Source organism: Lepus europaeus, chromosome 4, assembly GCF_033115175.1.
Source record: "Lepus europaeus isolate LE1 chromosome 4, mLepTim1.pri, whole genome shotgun sequence".
Lineage (NCBI taxonomy): Eukaryota > Metazoa > Chordata > Mammalia > Lagomorpha > Leporidae > Lepus > Lepus europaeus.
The window spans coordinates 121,565,878-121,582,333 of NC_084830.1; the positions used below are offsets into that span (position 1 = coordinate 121,565,878).

At 47.7% G+C, this 16,456-nt stretch overlaps 1 protein-coding gene across 13 annotated transcripts in view; it reads left to right on the forward strand.

Moving 5' to 3' along the window:
- The first annotated feature begins 4,550 nt into the window (after window positions 1-4,550).
- Window positions 4,551-16,456, forward strand: part of EBF1 (EBF transcription factor 1) — a 415,547-nt gene continuing 403,641 nt past the window's right edge. For 7 of the 13 annotated variants that reach the window (XM_062188750.1, XM_062188751.1, XM_062188748.1 and 4 more), the window contains exons 1-4: window positions 4,551-5,510; window positions 7,730-7,886; window positions 8,433-8,496; window positions 9,153-9,208. In XM_062188750.1, the coding sequence (XP_062044734.1) occupies window positions 5,377-5,510; window positions 7,730-7,886; window positions 8,433-8,496; window positions 9,153-9,208 (411 nt within the window). In that variant the 5' untranslated portion in view covers window positions 4,551-5,376. Of the gene's footprint in view, window positions 5,511-6,622; window positions 6,667-7,729; window positions 7,887-8,432; window positions 8,497-9,152; window positions 9,209-16,456 lie in introns of those variants that run through there. The other 6 variants (XM_062188753.1, XM_062188754.1, XM_062188755.1 and 3 more) reach the window with 3 other exon arrangements.

Here is a 16,456-nt window from a genome sequence, read left to right on the forward strand (position 1 = left end):
GTAAAATGGGAGTGTTCTTATCTGTCTGCTTAGTCTGCGGTGGAAATTCAGAGACTTCGTGCCCGTAAAGCCTTCCACAAATGGGATCTATTATTATCTGGGACCGCCCCGGGGGAAACCCGAGAGAGGCGGCAGGCTCGCTCCCGGAAAGTTTCGGCGGGTACGCAGAACCCAGGTTTCTGGTCCTATGCCTGCCACAGAGCCCCCACGGTGTCGTGTCCGCGTGTCTCTGTACCTGTCTGGGCCTCAGTTTCCCTGTTTGCACCCTGGGGGCGAGGTGTGCTCCAAGGGGCTGGAAGTGTCAGCCTCGGTGAGTCAAGGGGCCTTCGCGGGAATTCCAGGGTGGGAAACAGAGGTCAGAGTCCGGATTTCCGGTGGAACCCCAGCCTGCTGCTCCCACGAGTCCCCGAGAGGCGGGTGGAGGTCACGGAGCAGAGTTGGGGTTTTGCCGGCAGTGGAGTCCGGGGGCTGCGCCACTCCTGCTGGCGCCGGGGGTGCGATCAGAAGCTCCAGCGGAGCTGCGCCCGCTCAGGTCCTTGCTGTCCCACAGCCCCGGGGCGCCCACCTTCTCCTAACCGTCGCCTTCCTCGGACCGCGCCTAGGTCTCTAAACACCTTCGCCTCGGACTTGAAGTTGCAGCGCGCGTCCTCTGTCTCCCGCCGTGTGTGTAAGGGCTTTGCGCCTTTGCGCGTCGCCCTATTTTCACCTCGGCCCAGCACTTAAGGGGGGCGTTTGCCCTCCACACTCGTTCGCAGCAAATGGCAAAGGAAAGGGGACACCCCCTCTCAACGACGGCTGCCCTTCTTGGGGACGCGCCCTCGCCCGGGGAACTGAGACCTAGGGAAATTTGTAAAGGACAAGTCCCAAGCCTGGCCTCCTGGGGGCGGGCGAGCAGAAAGGATTCCCTCTTTTCCCGGGACGTTCCCGCTGGCCCTAGTTGGGCTGTATTTCATGGGTCTCTTATCTTTTGGGGAGAGGATGTGTTTTTCTCTCCGCACGCCAGACGTTACTGCACTGACTGAAGCCTTTTAAGAAAGGGAATTCATTTTCCTGCGTCTCAAGAGGATTGGGATAGCCAGGGAGGAGAAGTTCCCCATGGGATAGGGAACGAATAAGGCTGCTCTCAGGGCGGGTGCTTCCTCCAGCAGCGAGAGGAGACCCCAAGCGCTGGGCCGCTCTGCTTACCATTTGGAGCAGCTGAGGGCTGGTGGGCGCTAGCCCTGACCGCTAAAGCAACTCCGAGAAGCTTGGCAAGAAGCTTCATCAAGTCTCTCCAACTGCTCTTTTAAGATTCAAGCTCACTCCCTTTGCATGGGTTCTTCTCCATCCTGGCCCCCTCCCTCTCAGAGATGATATACGGCTGAAATCGGGAATTTCCAAAGACCTTCAAATACAGGTTTCCAGGTACCAACATCAGAGGTTCAGATTCTGCAAGTCTGGGCAAGGCCTGGAAATCTGTATTTCTAACAAATTCCTTTCTTTTCACCTTCTGTCATGTGATTAGGCAGCTGAGCCCAGTTTGAGGCTTACAAACTGCACTGAAACCAAGTCACACTTGGGCTATGGAGCCTGGGGCAATGCTCTGCACACAAGTACATCTCTTCGCAGGAGATGGGAAAGTAAAAGGATAAAACCAGCCTCAGCACATCCTTTATAGTCACCCCTTAAACACCTGCTTGTTCTCTGAGGTGATGCTAACCTCACATAAGGGATGCATTCCAAAGTATGTAAGTGATTCTCTTCCACAGTTTAAAATTGCACTTGCTGGTTCACTATTCATCAAAGAGTGAATATCCATGCACATGCACACACAAAACTACTGCTCTGCTTGGCCTGGGTGTCATTCCTAGTTGGTTTTTTTTTTTGTTTGTTTGTTTTTTATTTTGTTTTTGGTCACCCTGTCTCTTTTCCATCTTTTCTTTAGCCTTCTTCCTAGTTAAACATTTATCATGGGATGAGAAAGCCCAGTTGAAAGCACAAGGACATTCAGAAGAAAAGCTATGAACACACTCTGCTTGATTAAAATAAAGTACACCCACCCTGCCAGGTGAGGCGGCTGCTGTCTTTGCACAGCCACAGGGAATTAGTCTTATCAAAAGACTCCTGCCCTCTTGCATTTTTCTTCCTTCTCTGGCCTGGCGGATGTGGAAATTGCCTCCCTCATATTTAGTTCCTGGAGAGATTGGTTCTGGGGTAGGAATTGGGCTGCTAAACACTTCTTTCTCTGCCAATTTCTCATTTGGCATAGTCAGTTTCGGGAGCTTCCACAAACACATCTTTTATAGATTCTTCTAGATTCTGCCTGACACCCATCAATTTATCTGTTGCATGCCCTTTGCTGATTTTGCTCTCCAGGGAGACCGTCACCTCTTTCCTTATGCCTTTCACACTGGCCATTGGCAGTGATCTGCATGCACCCTTATTGTGTGCCCATCACTGGAGTAGTATCCACCCTACCAGACTCAGCTCAGAGTCCTGCTTTCAGAAAGTAAAACAGAGGCTAGGGTCTTATGCAAGGGCCATCTGGGACCCATGGACAGGAAAGTGATCTCTGATTTCCTGTGAGCTGTAAAATGTGTTCCTGGTAGAGGAAAGGCTTGACTCTATGGGCCTTTGGGCCTGGGGCATCAGGTTGGTCTTGGAGCTTTGGGAAGTTATTAGCAGGCCCAGTCTGCATTTAAATTCTGTAGAGATGGAGAGGGACCACATTCTCTTCCCACTCCCCAAAAACCTGCATCCCTTCTAGTGTCTCTACCAACATATCCCTCCTGAATGCCAACTGTATGCTGGGAACTCTGGAAGATGCTGTGGGAACTCTGATGGGTCTGATCACCTCCTTTAGGAATGTCTTAGAGGAGATGGAATTAAGGATGATAGCAGGGACAAAGTGCTTGGTGTGTAAGAGTTTCAGATTAGATAGCCTGAGTGATGGGCAGGGCTCTTGCCCTGTAGATTCAGCAGTGTTTGAAGACAGTGGCCATGCACCCACAGACCTGGAATACACTCTCATCCAGTTTAGGAATCCAAAAGTGGCTCTACTTTCCTGCGATGCCAAGAGCACAAAGCATAACTCAGTGGTCTGTCTCCATTCAACGTGGGCATGTGTGCTTTTCCATCTGTGACCCCAGGAGCTTCCTAAATCAAAGGGCCAAGGAAGCCCAGCAGAAAGGGGACCTGGATTTCTGGCAGAGAATTTCTCCCCTGGAGTCCTTGGCAGGTTTGGCTGCAGGCAGGGAGTTCCTTTGAGGGAAGTGAAACAGAAGTTCACCATGTGCTTATTAGAGGTTACAACCTGCTAAAAAATGATGGGACACATTACCCAGAAACATCTAGTGATTTCCTTTGCTAGCCACAAGCGTATATACCAAAGGGACCTATGGAGGAGGCAGTTTCCCCCTTCTTTCTCTCCCTCCCTCCCTTCCTCCTTTCCGGTCTTCTTTCCTACCTTCCTTCCCTCTCTCCACTTTCAATTCTGCCCCCCTCCTCCCCGTCTCAGTCTTTCCCTCATTTTTCCTCCCTTCATCTCATTTCCTCCCTTCTCTTTCTTTCCATATGGCACAGACAGAAGTTGGGGAGATTTTCTTCAAGTCTCTTTTTTAACAGCGAGAATGAGGGAAAAAGAGAGAAACCCTATACCAAACAACCAGCTTTTCCGAAATGGTATACGTTGTCATGGCTTTGGTAGTTAGAGAAATAAACTACTTTGAGGCAAGGCTGACGGGTTGAATTCGAGAACATTTCAAAACGCACCAAACGCAGCCTCCGGGAGAGCATTCATTCCACCACTCGCATCTCTTGAGGACCGTCCGAGAGAAGTGAGCCTGCTAGCGAGCGGGAGCAGCGCCTAACGCCGGCCGGCCCGAGGTCCGCGATCGAAAGAGGACCGTTTCAGAGGTCGCCAGGGTCCCCGCTCCTCGGGGACCCACAGAGCTCGCGTGCCCTGGCCCCGGGTCCAACCTCCGCCTCTACGCGCTCTCAACCCCGACCTCGCGCACCCCTATCCATCCCGCCACCCCCTCCTGAAAGCGAAGAGGTGGGCACCTGGGACGCGCGTCCTGACTTTTCTGCACAGGCTGTCCCGACTCCTCCACTTTCGCCCCCGACGACCCAGAACTGCGGATCAGGACGCGGCATTGGGCCTGGAAGGGCGCACCTTGTGCGCCTCAAGCGCTTTCAGGGCGCAGCGCGGATGCAGGGGGACTGCAACCGCCAGGATGTGGACTCCCCCTCCCGTTCTCCCAGCTCAAATCCCTGGGAAGGATACCCCTCCCCTGCCCTCTGGCCCCGCTCCGGCCCCGCTCCTCCCAGCCGCAGACCCCGACGCTCATTGCTCCCTCGCTAGCCACTTTGCGAGGAACTTTAGCTGGCTCCCCCGAGCCACCCAGGGAGGGATGCTAATGAGGGAGCGTGGCCTGGCGCGCCGAGCCGGCCCGCTCCCGAGCCGCGATTGGTCGCGGAGAGGCGGAAGGATGACGTTATGCAAATAAGGGGCGGGGCTGCTGGGCGCGGGCCCCGCCTCCTCCCTTTGGGGTTAGTGTGCCTGTGTTTAGCTCTGGGGAGAGTCAAACTGGATTCCATAGGGAAAGCCTGCAAATCACTTCTATTTTAGCAAAGAGAAAACAGAATCTCCATCCAGCAGGGTCCACCCCTCTCTCTTTCTCCTTCTCCTCTCTTTCTATCTTTTCCCTCCCCCTCCTCTCCCTCTCTCCCCTCCCCCCACCCTCTCTGGTGTCTCTGTCTACGGCGACCAGCGTCCTCCTCTGCACGCACTCAAAGGAAAGAAACATCTTTGGTTGGGAGAGAAGGAGGAAAAAAAAAGAGAGAGAGAGAGGAAAAAACTTGCCTGGTTGTGGAAAATGACACTTGAAGTAGCAAAGCCGGCAGCGCGAGTTGAGTCTATTGTTTCTTAAATTGCCATCAGGTTTTTTTTCTTCCTGCTTCTTCAAGTGAAGGTACCGCTACAAAAGGCAACTCGGCCCCTCCTGTCCTGCACCGGCCTGTGACCACTACAAAAAAAAAAAAAAAAAAAAAAAAAAAAAGCGCAAAAAAAAAAAAAAAAAAACAACACCCAAACCAAAATCAACCAACCAAACAACCCCCAACAGCCAAGCATACATCTCTAATTTTTTTATTTTGGTCTTTTCGTTGGATTTTCCCTTTTTTCTTTTTTTTTTCTCTCCTTTTTTTTCTAGTTATCGCTCAGTTTTGAGCAAAGGTTTACATTTTTTAAAAATTTGCTTTCCAGCCCGCCTTGATCTTCTAACGCGAGTTCATCGTCTCAAAAAAAAAATCTGGTTGGCGTTTTTCTTTGCTTTTTTTTTTTTTTTTTAATATTTTCAAGGGGGAGGAGATTTTCCACAAGAAAAGGTTGTTTTCATGTTTGGGATTCAGGAAAGCATCCAACGGAGTGGAAGCAGCATGAAGGAAGAGCCGCTGGGCAGCGGCATGAACGCGGTGCGGACGTGGATGCAGGGCGCCGGGGTGCTGGACGCCAACACGGCGGCGCAGAGGTGGGTACCGCGCGGGGACCCGGCCGGCCGGCCGCCGAGCACCGGGCCGGGGAGCGGGGAGGCGGCGGCGGCGGCCGCGGGGCCGGGCTGCGCTGCAGCGCCCGCCGCTCCGCTCGCCGCCCCGGGCTGGGAGCTCTCCGGCCTCGCCGCCCGCGTCGCCTGCGGCCGGAGAGCCGGGAGCTGCCTGCGAGGAGCCCACGCTTTGCCGGCACTTTCCCCTGCCTCGTCTGTGACTGTTTTCATTTTGTTTTACCCCAGAAGAGGCGTCTCACCCTCGTGATGTTGGATATCTGTGTTTTTATGTGATCGCGCTTTCTTTTCCGGCCGACTTTCTTCTCCTTCCCTTCCTTCTTTCTGCTTTCCTCCCTTCCTTCTTTCTGCTTTCCTCCCTTCTCTCTTTCTTTCTTTCTTTCTTTCTTTCTTTCTTTCTTTCTTTCTTTCTTTCTTTCTTTCTTTCTTTCTTTCTTTCTTCCTTTCTTTCTTTCTTTCTTTCTTTCTTTCTCTTTCCCCTTTTATTCCTTCCCTTTATTTCCTGCTCCTCTCGCTCCTAGCCTCGCTCCTTGCGTTTCCCTCGTTCTTCCCCTTCCTGCCTCGCCCCCTGCCTTCCCTCCGTCCGTCTCCCCTTTCTTTCCGTTCCCTCCGTCTTTCCTCCCTTTGTCCGTCCTGCCTTCCCCTGCCCTTCCTCCCTCCTTCCTGCTGCCCGGCTCTGAGTCCTCTTCCAGAGCGGACCTCGCCGCCTCGCAGCTTTTCTCTCCCCATTTCTCCCTCGAGTCTTCTCTGATTTCTCCCGTCTGCTTCTCTCTCCCTCTCTCCCTCCCTCCCTCTCTCCAGCTTTCGGCGTTTCTCAGTCCACCCGGCGGATAGCAACTCCCAACTTTCATTCTGACATCCCCACCCCCGGTCGCGGTGGCCCCTTCCAGCCCCTCTCCCACCCGCAGCTTCGGAGCCGCCAGACTGGGTGACCTGGAGCCACTGCCCTTGGCGCTTGACCTGGGCGAACTTTCCTGGGCACACCCCATGCCCTTTCCGGGGCTCCTGGTCCCGAGTGAGAAAGGGCCCCCTTTTATGATCCCAGGCCGTCAGCTGGGCTTGGGGCAGTGGGGGACCTGCTGGCCCCAGGCCTGATCATGCTGAGTGCGGAAGGGGAAGAAGGAAGGTGCCCGCCTCATCTGCGGCTTCCCGTGGCTGGGGACAAGTGTACTCCACACAGTTCGCATCCCCGCTGAGCCTCAGGCCGGGGACGACTGGTAGTGAGAGTGCAAGGGGTGGCCTGGCTGGAAGCGAAAGTGTGTGTGTGTGTGTGTGTGTGGCCCCAGCGTGTGTGTTATGTCTGTGCCTGCGCGCGCCGGTGTTGGGCAGGTCGGGCTGTCGGCTGCCGCCCGGCGCCCAGCAGAGACCCAGCCGGCAGTCCCCGGCGGGCGCGCTCCGCCAGCCACCCCGTGATGGCACGAGTAGCAGGATTGCTGTCCGACAGCCAAACTTTGTCGGGACAGGTCTTGGCGGGGGGGAAACACACACATGCACACACACACACACACTCCGTTCCCTTTCCCATAGCGACCACCTCCGATCGCTCGGCGACGCACCCTCACAGCCGGCTTCCCCTCCGGCTTTCTCTGGGGGGTTGGGTTTAGGAGTGCGGCTTCCTGAACCCGGGCACCCGCCGCTGGCCGGCCGGGGCGCGTGAGGTTTCCTGCAGGGTGGCGGCTGCGGCGGGAAGCTCAGCGTGTCTCCATCCTGTCCCACCTGCCCACATAGCCGGGACAGGAGAGGACAGACAGCCGGGGTGGGTGGGCAGCGGGGACCAGCGGCCGTACCCCTTCCCGGGAGTTGTGAGTCGCGTGCGCTTTGCTCCGCTAACGTGGGATGCCCTAGCCCACCACCACTTCGCCGCCTCCACAACCGGCGCGCGTCAGGCCCGAGTAAAGGCTGCCAGCGATTCGACTCGCGCGCAAACCCAGACCAAACTTTCACACCTCCTCGGAGAGTTGTGAGGACGCGCGCTGTCCTCGGCGGGGAGGACGAGGAGACGCAGGGCCTCCCGAGTCCGGTCGGCAGCCACGCTCCGGGCGCCTGAGGGGGCGCGGAGGGCGCACGCGGGATGAGTCGGGGGCAGAGGCGGTGGGTGTTTGCGGGATCGCACGCGGCGGCAGCTGATAAGCGGGGCGCGGGCTGGGGCCGTCTGGCTGCGCCATCTAACTCTGCGTCTTTGACCGCAGCGGGGTGGGTCTGGCCCGGGCTCACTTTGAGAAGCAGCCGCCCTCCAATCTGAGGAAATCCAACTTCTTCCACTTCGTCCTGGCCCTCTACGACAGACAGGGCCAGCCCGTGGAGATCGAGAGGACAGCCTTTGTGGGGTTCGTGGAGAAGGAAAAAGTAAGTGGGCGCAGCGCCGTAGCCCCTGGGCCCCGGCTCAGGGAGCAGGCCCAGGCGCTCGGGAGGCGCGCTCCTCCGTGAGTGCAAAGCATCCAAAACACACTCCCGTACGGGCCCCCCCCCCCAAGCCACTTCCCGTCCCGGACGAACTCGGGCTCCCGATCCACCAGGTTCTGCTCCAAAAAAAGTTTGTCAGGAGTCCCCGGAGCTGGATAGGAGCGAGCCTGGCCCCACAGCCCCGAGCCTCAGGCGCCAGGGATGTGCCAGTCCTCGACGGGAGACCACGCACCGCCTGCCCTGACAGCCCAGGCCAGAGTCTCCAGGACCTGGGCAGAGGATCGCCCGTGCGCGCGCCACTCAATTTTCTGGAAGGGGAGAGAGAGCAGACAGGGACCGGGGTTGGGGGTGGAGGGGAAGTCACAGTTGTCCACATTTTCTGCGGCTCCCTGGCCGGGGGTCCTGGTTTGGGGGAAGTTGCCTCCAAGTTGATGCTCACGCCGACCTCTTTCTCGCGTCTCTTGTGCCTTGCATCCTGCTGCAACTCAGGAAGCCAACAGCGAAAAGACCAATAATGGGATTCACTACCGGCTCCAGCTCCTCTACAGCAATGGTGAGGCTCCCGTCGGGTCTGTGCCAGCACCCGGGGGGCTCTGGCACGGGACAGGGGTGCCGAGAACTCCTGGTGGACAAAAGCCTGCAGCCACACCAGTTGTCTGTCGTCCTGGTGGTGAATCCCTTTATCCTAAGCCTCACCTTAGGAGATTTCACCCCAGGAGGTCCGGAGGTCTGCCTTGTAGGTGTTGCAAATACCTGGGGCCAGGTGTGGTGCCTCAGCCAAGGCTGGGACTGCTTTCCTTCCTCCTCACCTTCCTGAGGCCTGTTCCGCCAACGTCCAAGGCCCTTTGGGTTCAGGAGGCCTGGAGGGCCGTGATCACTGATGGCTTCAGGCAGCACAGAAGGGCTCTTGCTTGGGAAGAAGAGCAGGAAGGTGAGGGTCTCAGCCTTTTCCCAGCTGCAGCGCCAGAGATCTGGCTTGCCAGGGTGCTTGGGCCCGGCTGCAGGCTCCTGTCTGGACCCTGGGGAAAGGATGTCAGCAGAGCTTTCCCTGGACAGTGGGAGAGCCTTTTGCCCCGGGAACCCCTTGCTTTGCGTGTGTATGTGGGTTTTTGTTTTGTTTAACTGTTGTCTGCTCCCTTGCCCCCAGCTGATCCCCTCTCACTTAATTCTTCCTTCTTCCTCCACTGTCACCGCCACCCCCCACCCCAGGGATAAGGACAGAGCAGGACTTCTACGTGCGCCTCATTGACTCCATGACAAAACAAGTAAGTTTCTTAATTTTGTGTCACTGGGCTGACTCTATGGTCATGAAATTTTGGGAGAATCCAGAAGCTGCTTGTTCCACAGCAGGAAGACTGGGACTTGAACCCTGAAAGCTGGGATTGACCGCAGACCACACAGGCACGGTGCAGCCTTCCAGTATCCATTCAGCCCTTGCCCGCCGCATGCAGAGGATGGCTTGAAGGCTCCTGCCCTCCAAGGGAGGCGGGAGGCCCTGGCCTTGTGAATTAAGAGACCACAGGGTGCTGAGCACAGGGAATAAGGGCTGAACTTCCTCTGACCTGGCAGAGGTGCCCCAAGGGGCACAGAAAGTGCCCAGGGGCCCTGTGCAAGGAGGGCTGAACTTCTGAAAACCAAACTAGCCAGGCCTGCTCCAGGAGGCAGAGGATGCAGGGGTCCAGGGTTGGCGGCAAAGGTGGCTTCTCCAGGAATGGTGGGATGTGCGGAGATTATGGATGACTGCTCCATAGGTCTTGTTTTGTATTTTTTTAAAAATTATTATTATTTTTACAAGAGGGTAGTGGTGAAGGTAGTTTGAAAGAGGGATGGATAGTTGTCAGGATATTTTGCAAAAATCCTCCTGCTTTTGCCTCCAACTTTGGCAGGAAGCCAGAGAGCATGAGTGAGCTTGCGGTCTTAAAGGTACATAGACGGCATTTTCTTAAGCTCCCCAGCACGCGGGTGTCAGGCAGTATACATTAAGGTTGAGTTATGGTTTAAAAGATACAATTATGAGCCGAGTCAGAAAAGAGGTCTGACATTTTAATGAGGTACAGGAGCTTTTCTTCTTCTTCTTCTTCTTACATTTAAGAAAAAGTTTAGTTTTAGAATTAAGTAGCTGGTTAGGTAGGATTTAGTAGCAGAAAAAAAGAAGACAGCTTTATTGGGTGGGGGAAAGAAATCAGAACAAAGAGAAAAGTTAACCATTGTGTCCCAACCAGCAATTTAGTAAGAGGATTAGAATTTATTTACTTGATTTTAAAATGTTTCTGTTAAAATAAAGGAGGTGATTTTTTATAAACACCGCCTTGGAAAAGTTTCAAGTTGGGGTAGGCACGCATATTTAAAAACTGTCTTTAGATATTCCGTAGTTTATATATGTTGCACAAAATGTATATGGATAAGCTTTGAGAGTTTTAAAATCTACTCAGCAAGAGGTAATTTAATAACAGCTAGTTTCAATTATTACTGTCATGTTTCATTGCGACCCAAGTAGAAAACAAGATAACATGAAAAATATATTTAAAATAATAATAAATAAATATCTATTGTAATCTACTTCATGTTATTTGCTAATGATATTTGCCTTTCTTGAGGTGTTTGTATTTTAGTTCATTGGTCAGGGTAATCTCATTTATGCTTTTAATACTGGGCTTGTTTTTTCCTTTAATGGATTTGATTATTACATAGGATAATTCCCTTTCATTTGGACATTGTATTTTGTTAAAAATTTTTTTTCCTGCCAGGTAGAAACACAAAAGCCTGATTTTAGTAACTTTTTTTTCTTATATGATATCAAAACAAAAGGCCTGAAGTGGAGTTTTGTTTTCAAAAATTGTCTTTGATACCCTGGATATCCTTTCCTGCCATTCTCATCAGAGGATTAAAAAGGGGGAGGGGGAGGGGAAAGCATGAACTCTAATTCATATTCCATATGTATTTCTTAGGATGCACTTTTAATATGGTAAAAGGCACATGCACACGAATCAGAACTTGAGGCCTGCTTGCGTAACATTTACCACTTACATATTAAATTACAGGCAGCATTAGGAAATGAACTGTTGTAAGGAGCACAAAACTGGGGCATACTTGAAGGGGCTAACTTGTGCCTGATTTGAACTTCCTCAAAATTTTATTTTAGATCTCTGTAAACAAAAAATCAATATTGATTTTCCCATTAAGAAATGAAGTGACTTTATACACTCTCATATGAAAACAGTGGGAGAGTCATCTCTTGATATTTTATAAAGCGATACATCAAATATCATTTTACTAACAAGGTCGTAGAGCTTAAGAAAAACTGCAGCTTAAGGCATTCTTTGACCTCTTGTTATCATCATAAATTCTGTGAGGAGGAGAGGGAGAGAGAGAGAAGGAAAGAAAGAATCAGAGAGAGAGGAGAGGAACAAGAATGAGATATTGTTTATGTTCAATAATAGCAGATATGAAAAAGTCATTTGCCATAAATGACTTATTAAAAGTTAAAATTATAAATTATGTATTTTGATAGTGACCTGAGAAAATCTTAAATGATTTAGTTTAAAAAAAAAGAAATACAGATATGTCAAGGTATACCTATTTGCTTTTATAAAACTTGCTTAAATATCTACCCTCTCTATGGCTTTCACTTTGAAAGGCAATCCCTGCTCATTATCCCGTTGCTTGTTTTTTGCTTATGTGCTGTGAGAGTTCTGGAAGTAGGTGAGCTTTTTGTGTACACAGTTAATACAATAGTCTTCAAAAGGCAGATAAGTCAGTGGAAAGAAGGCTAACTTTCCCTAGCTGTGACATAGTAATGTATATTTAGCCTTAATGAGTAAAGTTTCAAGGGTCCTCATCTTGGTTGAAATTATTCTAGTCTAATTTAAAATTTCTTACTTTTTTTTTTTTTTAGCTAAATATATTTGTCAAATCAGAAGTAAGTCTTGATATAGGCCAACTGATTAAATGGTTATATGTTTTTTCCCCTGTGAAATTCTTTCTGGTTGAGTCCAGGTTTTGATATTTAGAGTGCAGAATGGAATACTTTTAGTGATATGATGAGTTCCAATAACATCAGAAATTGTGGAGGGAATTCCTAGCCGCTGTTAGACATCTTCTCTTAGCTATGTGTTTATTGTACCATTTTTCATATCAGGAATGCAGCTTTATGTGTGATGTCATATTCTTAACTTACACAGTGGTGTTAAAATGAAAAAGGAATCTTGAGCAAGGAAAATCCCAAAGTGACTGTGCACTCAACATTTTAATAATACAGAGCTCCTGATTTTGGGTAGAGTTAGTAGTCTTGAAATCAGACAGAAATGTACTCAATCAACCAAGATGTGTTGGTGTGACACAGTGTTTCACACCTCTTCAAAGTGTCTCATTAGACAGTTTTGGGTAATGACTCTTCATTTTGGACTCTACCTGGAAAGAGGAAGCATCTTGAGAAGTGAATGTCTAAGGCTCTGAGCTCCTCATTTATCTGCATGCTTCCTTTGTGAAACATAGAGGATATAATACGTAAACATTTTGTTCACCAACTAGAAAAGAAAAGGCTTGCTTTTGGGAAGGATTGTAGAAAACCAAGTTTAGCTAGACTAAAAATAGATTGTTTTTGTGTCATTGCTGTTTTTGGTATTCTATTAGTGAGCGTGCAGAAAGCCCTGTAGGATCCAGAAGTTTGTGGCTGTTGCATCCAGAAACCATGTCTACCCCTGAAGCTGAAACGAACCTGGTGGGGGAGGTCTGAGGTTTAATATGCTCCATTTCACATGTTCATGTAGTATTTGAAATATGATTACATTCTGGTTGCTTCTGTGAGTTATTTATCTTTAAACAGTTAACAGAAAAATCCTGTAACTCATCTCCCTTCCTACCATCTTGCTTTAAAAGTGACATTAATTCAGTCACACTCAAAGAAAGGATACCAGATTTCATAAAGCTATAAAAACAAAACACTCCCTGCCCGCTGCTACCACTCCACTGCCCCCACCAAAAAGCTTTTTTGGAAAGGAGAAAAAACAGTAGTCACACAATCCTTGTGTGTACAGATTTGAGGGTAAGAGATATGTGGAGGTTGCCCTAAAAAAGCCCCTGCACAGTGAGGGCGGGGGGAGGGGTCCAAGGTACAGCATTCACAGATGCTCTCAGATTTTTCTTCCCAGCTAGACTTCTTCATATATTTGTTTGGATGTTCCTGATACTTTAAGTTATTGAAGCAAATGCATTTTTCCCCTATTGATTGTTTCGTTATATCCTGCCACAGTTATATAAATTTGATTAACAACTCTTTCAGTTCATAGTTCTTCATTGGTAGATAAACGCATTTTTAGTATATCAGTAGGTTCCCAAGGAATTCACTAGGCCAGCAGAGAGTTTCTTTCACATATTTGGGGGAAAGAAACAAAAAAGGACGAGCAAGATTATAGTCAGGGGCCCTATTTCAGCAGCTTTTTCATTCCTTTGGTAACATGTCAAAAATGCAGGTGATTTAAATTTCCTTGCACAGAGAAGAATGAAGAAGTTTGGAATTTTTATGCATGATCAGGACCTGTGTTTGGGAAAATGTAAACTCATCACAGTGGAAAATGTGTTGTTTGGAGTCTGGGGGTGAAAACAAAGCTGATGGTTTTGGAGAGATTGCCGGAGCCAGATGGCCTAGTACTTCCCCAGTCTGGCGGTCCAACTGCTCCCTCCTGGATAATATACAGCCATTTGTTCGGGGATATTTACGCTAGAGCTGTTTCCATGTGAATGTTTGAACAGCATTAAAAACGAACATATTAGTAGGGATGCATTTATTGAACTTGTACAACTGTACAGATAGTCTGTCCTCTGTCTTTACTTATATTGCTGAGAGCAGTGAAGGAGTGTTTGGACATTGTGGGATTGTTTGCATAGTTATTGAGCAAGAATGATTTGGTCTTAGTGAATAATTACAATATATATAAGCATTTGGAATAAAACCAATGGAAATAATGGTAGCACCTACCTGGCAGCTCTGTTGTGAGAATTAAATGAATTCATAGAAATGAAAGGCTTAAAATAATGCCTGGCACATATTAAGTGCTTAATAAATTAGCTGCTTTTATTATTTTATTATTATTTTTACTGCCTCATTGGGTTAAAAAAACCAGCCATATTTACCAATAGAGATGTAAATGTAGTTACCATATGAGTGAAATATCTTATTACTTCCAGAAAAAGAAATATAAAATTGTTAAAAGGGTTGCGGTTTTTCATCGTATTTGAATAATATAAGGGGTTTTGGTTCTGTGAGACATAAAAGATGCATTCTAGAGCTAACTGCTTTTGGTACACATTCCCTTTTTATTCAGGGCTATGATGTAACTGAACAGCATACTGAATATGATATCATTCCTTTGCGACTTTCCTAATTCACTTCTGAAAACGGGCCTGCTTAGCTGTTGAGCTGAAATTACATCTTTGTAATTTGCTCACCAGTAGCCAAGTTGCTAATTGAAGCAAAATGATTTTTTATTTTATCTCACTATTAATGTTGGATTGCTGGTTGACACAATTGTTTATGAAATGTCAGATTTGTAGTGGTTTGATTTGGCATGGTTTAATTTTTAACTGGGGCTCCTTCACCCTCTGGAAATTTCTAGGACCCATTAGCTGGTAGAGGCATTATTTTTTTTTAATGACAGGCAGTGGAACTTGGTGATTGAATGTAATTATTATTACAGTGTTTTGAGACTATAGGTGTTCTTTTTTTTATTAGTTCAATTATTGGTAATTTGCTGCCAAAGGCTTGTTGAAAGTTTGTATTTGGAGGGCATTTCACTTCTGGTTGAAGGAGGTATTTTGTACGTTCGTGAATTTGTTCTCTAAGGTAGTATGTTAGTTTTGGACTTTTCTTTTGTCTGTAGAAAAAGGAGTAACATATTTGCAAGATTACTGTTTTGATTTAAATGGAAAATTGGGAGTTTTTTTATAGATGACTTCTTTCTTTGTCTTTTCTTTCTTTTTCTTAAACTAATGATGTCTTCTATTGTTTCATTGTAAACCAAGAAAGATTCATAATAAAAACATTTTGTTCCCAAAAACCCTTCAGATTTTCTTGAGCCAAAGTTAAAAGTATTCTTCCCACTACTTTTATTTTGGCCTGGGACAGAAAGAGTTAAAACTACTAGAAAAGTAAATCAATAAAAGCCATATTCAAATCACTGTATTTCCTTCGGCCTTCTATTGAAGTGTGATCCAGGTATATGTTCATTGTGTATTTTTCATTTTAGTGTATGGTCTTTATCCATAGATAGTTTCAATTAACTTTTGAGATCTAATGATATTTTGGAAAAGTGGGTATGAAATCCCTGTACTTCACAGATGCCTCCTAAAATAGTGGCCACTGAGGCAGATTTTATATATTGTATGACTAATTTTCAAAGATGCTAAGGTGAATTTATAATTCAGTATTTCAAATAGATGGCATTTTATTCTCTATCAGCACTGTTGTTGCATAAGGATGTGAAGTTTCACAATTTCTGTTTTGTTCTTTAGTTAAATTATAAAAAACTTATTCTAGGAAAAACTTTCAATCTGAAAGTGAAGAGAGCACTAAAAATATGCAATATTTTCTGTCTGCTTATTAGAGGCTGACATTTAGAGAAGAGAGGCCAGTATATCAGAAATATTAATATGCTCCAAATATATCCAATTTTGAAAATTTGCTTATCAATATCGTCAGATTTTTGAAGTTAAGATGAAGTTTTTACTGGTTACCATTTTACTTTTCTTTCTGTACAAGCATTCCTGATGCTTTACAAGACTTATTTGCCATTGGCAGGATTAATTTAAGCATTGCCTTCTACTTAATACTATACTTTTTGTTTCTTGGGTTACATATCCCAACTTGATTCACCATCAATTGATTCATTTAAATAACACAGTTTACATGCTTTCTCTTCCTCTCCCACCCATCCATGTAGCAAGCCTCCCATCCTCACGTCTGATAAACACATTGATTTATTTAAACCACTGTTGGTCTTTGTTGCTGTCATAGTGGGCTACCTTCCTCACAGTGAACAGACGCATGATTTACTACAGAGGAGGACAATAAGCCTTCTTCTTGGTGTTCCATTGTCTGGGCCCTAAACCAGCTGTCTATTAAAATGGTTTCACTTAAAATAGTCAATGCTGTTTATATGCTTCTGTGATCTCCCAGCTGATCCAACCTCCGCGGTCTTTACTCATACCTCACGGAGACACATATTTAAATTAGAAAGAAAAGTTAGAAACTTCTCCCTAAGTTGGTGTTAGAGGATCCCTACGCTTTTGGGCTCATAATCTGGGGTTGCTGAGCTGTGAATCAGTTTTGATGTGTGTGCCTAAAGTGCAGATGTAAAGATTATGTGTGGTTGTTGTTTGGGTATCCATGCTGGAGGGGGCACTTGGGGGCATTTTCCAGAAATCTGTCTTATTGTTACCACTGTGTATCAGAGACACTCATCAAAATAAATTTATTATATCTTCCAGTACTGGATCCCATCAGAATGTTGATAATG